At 36.6% G+C, this 3,466-nt stretch overlaps 1 protein-coding gene across 1 annotated transcript; it reads right to left on the bottom strand.

The window, feature by feature from the left end:
- Window positions 1–1,200: 1,200 nt before the first annotated feature.
- Window positions 1,201–1,869, bottom strand: LOC145685370 (uncharacterized). The gene has a single exon (XM_081757758.1). The coding sequence runs from the start codon at window positions 1,867–1,869 to the stop codon at window positions 1,201–1,203; it is 669 nt and encodes a 222-aa protein (XP_081613884.1).
- Between the last annotated feature and the right edge of the window lie 1,597 nt (window positions 1,870–3,466).

The following is a 3,466-nucleotide window of genomic DNA, read 5'->3' as shown; positions in this document are numbered from 1 at the left end:
GGATTATGTAATAAGTAAATAAATTACATACACAATTAATTATGTCAGTTATATACGTAGTTCATTAAAAAAAACTCTCTAAAGAATGAAAATCCTGGAGACTGGAGAAATGGTTATCCTTCGTTTTCTTATCATTTGGCCATAAAACAAACACTTGAGTGATATACAACTCCCTGTATATACATCTATGTGATGTTGGAATATATAACTCGTAGGGTATGAAGCTTTACTTTAAAAAAAAATCAGTACTTCCAGTGTATCCCTAAAAGTTTAATAAAGAACTAATGGCCATGTCTTTTAAATATTCATTAGAACTGGACAATTTACTCAAAATTTGGAATCGACCAATGAAAATGGCAGGTTTCTAGCACTTGCGGGTTCAATATCTCATTGGCGAAAGGACTGGAGACAAACATATAAACTTTTCTGTCGGGACAAACATATATGTGTAAATCTAGTATTTTAATACAGATAATAATTGGAATAGTTTTATTTTCGAGTGCTATATTTTAATATTCACAATATTGAAATTTTTGAACTTATATTTTTCACGCGTTTGAAAAAAAATAAGGATATCATTATTAGTAAAATTAACCTAATACAAACATTTTTTTATTTTTTTCAATGTTTCCAATTTTTCCGGAAAGAAATCGAAAAAAACCGTTTTTAACCAATAGGGTCAAAATTCCCGGAAATTTTACAACACTAGGTAAGACACACTTGTACTTGGCCCAGCATTAAACTCTGATGTTAGTTCCGACGCAGTTTGCTGCCTGTCCTGTTTTACCAGTCTGCTCAGCCTACAACGTCCGACATATGTAATGAGATTGGGGGCGCCCAACACCTCGACGTTTGAACGTCATTTCCCCTTGGTTTCACCACTTGTTGGAGACACCCACCACAGCACTCCTCGAACACCTGACAAGTCCTGATGTTTCCGAAATTCTCGTGCCGAGTGTTTCTAAATGAGTACTTTCTTAAAAATAATATTAAAAATTATAGAAAGATTTTCGAGACATTCGAGTCGAGTCGAGATTTTTATGAGCTGTCTCGAATCGACTCGTGTCTCGACTCGAAAATTCGAGTCGAGAAATACGTTTGTCTCGACTCGTCTCGAATTTTACAACGTTTGTCTCGACTCGAATTCGAGTCGAGTCGAGTCGAGATTCGAGACATGTCTCGACTCGTGCGCATCCCTAATCACTGACTTACGAAGCAGCTGCTTTGACGGTCACAGACGGTCACAGACGCAAAATCGTTGATAAGGTCCTCGTAGTCCATTGTTGAGGCAACTTCCTTTTCGATGGACAAAATAGCTAAACCGCACAATCTGCTTTGCGACTTTGTTGATCGTAGATAGTTTTTGATAAGTTTCAACTTCGAAAAGCTTCTTTCCGCGTTGGAAACTGTCACAGGAATTGTCAACATAATTCTGTATGCAATAACGATGTTGGGAAATGAATCTCGAATGGGCCAAACGTACTGAAGACACTCTTGGGCGGCATTGATGTTATCAGGAAGCATTTCTCGAAAAATCTTCAATTCTGCGCACAAGTCAATTCCGTCCAAATCGCGTGAATCTTCTGCGCGTAACATGTTGTCCAAATCCATGCAGCACTTTAACAAATAATCGTCGTTCAATGACCGCAAACCCTTCAAGTTGTATAGAAATCCAAAGATTGAAGCATACTCTTCCAGTTGTTCGAATATTTTTTCTATTGAGGTAAGTGCTTGATCCATTATCCATAAGAAATATCCTGTTCTGAAGGACTCCTCCGGCGAAGATGTTTCTTCGTCGTTACCCTCATAATCGAATTGTTTTTTCTTGCATCTGACTCTTCGTTCCTTGAATTTCTGAGCTACGTTCATTTTGGACGCAATTTCCTTTGCTGCGATCGGAGAATCCGGTTTCCCGGTACTTTCTCAAGAAAGTAACAAGGCCTTTGATTTGCTGTATTGCCACATCGAGCTGCATGTCAGCTGATTGCAGTTTTGCTTACAGCATTCACAGCAAATAAAATGTCATACCATATGATTAAGCTCAGAATAAACTCGAACCTTTCGAGCTCATAATTTGCAAACATTCAGCTTCACTTTGTAATGTACCATTACAGTTGAAAGTAATGGCAACTTTTTTTACGCACCCTGTACCTAGTATTTTCTTTACTTCGATTTCGGTTTAATTACACAATTTATTTATTCTCCTTACTTCAAATTAAATGTAATGAATCGAAAGGTTTCGTTAGTAATCATATTTTAACTGAATAATATATTTATTTATATTTTGATTAAGTGTAAATCCCATTTTCGCATATACAAGTTGAATAGTAATAAGGTTTATCAGGCCGACGTCATACCAAAAAATAATTCCGTCATTGGATATAAATTTTATTAATTTCAGACCAATGTAGAATTCAGTCAGGTACCTAATCTTTCCCTCCCCCCTCTCACTAGTCCATAGTCACTTTCAGATCCGGTTATATCTGGATTTGCCAAATTTCTATTTGTTTTGTAATTTCCGCGGATAAAGGTTTCGTCCTGATTGGTGGAATTTTCCAACCCTTGTCGTTTTCGGCGCAATGTTATTATAATAATCGAAGACACATTACGAGGCGCAGCTCGTGATTTCTCCTTCTACATATCTGCGATAAAAGGACGGGAATTCTAACTAACTCAAGGTAATATCCAGTTAATTTCATTGATAAACGCTATATGATTATTTAGGAGCTGACAAACTTCCATTTTTCGTCAAGTGAACTGTAAAATAAAGGAGAAATAGGAACCAGCTTTTCAGACGCCATATTGCTCATCATCCAAGCCGAAGCATAGACAGTTTATAAGAGTGATTTTACTTTCCTTTTCTTTCAAACAGTAAAATTCAGTTAGGGATTAGGGAAATACGACCTGGTTTCGTACATTCTATAGTGTATATTGTAAATGTGATTTCTTTTTTTTAATCAGTAATTGCATGTACACAGTAGGTTTCATAGTTGCAATGTTAACTTTCGGAATGGCAGCTTAATTTAACAAAAAGGGGCTCCTATTTCTCTTTCCAAATTGAACCATTTCTAGCGGGGGAATGGGTTAGTTATTGTTTGTTTTAGGGCCTTTTTCCCCTCTCAGGGGAAGGGTCCCTCAATAAACATCGTTAAGGTGCCCCCAGGCCATCAATCTTTAGTAATAATTTAGTAAACAGTTGGTCAGGTCAATTGGACCTAGGGTTAACTCTTCTCATTTTGCCCCTTAAAGTTTAATAGAGCCAACTCTATATACCGACAAGGAGTAATATGTTTAAAGGTGCTTGCCTTTAATATGCATGTAATTAAATGATGCTTGTTTAGTTAATAGTTTTTATGTGTAGTATTTATAGTGGTGTGTGTAGTTAGTAGTTCTGTGTGAGTGCGTGATTTCTATGGTTAGGACAGTGTAGTTCATATGCGTTAGTTTAATACCATTTGTCTAACTC

Source organism: Thermobia domestica, chromosome 5, assembly GCF_964235325.1.
Source record: "Thermobia domestica chromosome 5, izTheDome1.hap1.1, whole genome shotgun sequence".
NCBI classification, from domain to species: Eukaryota; Metazoa; Arthropoda; class Insecta; order Zygentoma; family Lepismatidae; genus Thermobia; species Thermobia domestica.
Note: the sequence above shows the minus strand (reverse complement) of the source record. Positions and strands in the feature narration are given on the sequence as shown.

Excerpts from the sequence above, each read along its gene's own strand:
- LOC145685370 (XM_081757758.1), bottom strand. The coding sequence starts at position 1,869 with ATGAACGTAGCTCAGAAATTCAAGGAACGAAGAGTCAGATGCAAGAAA.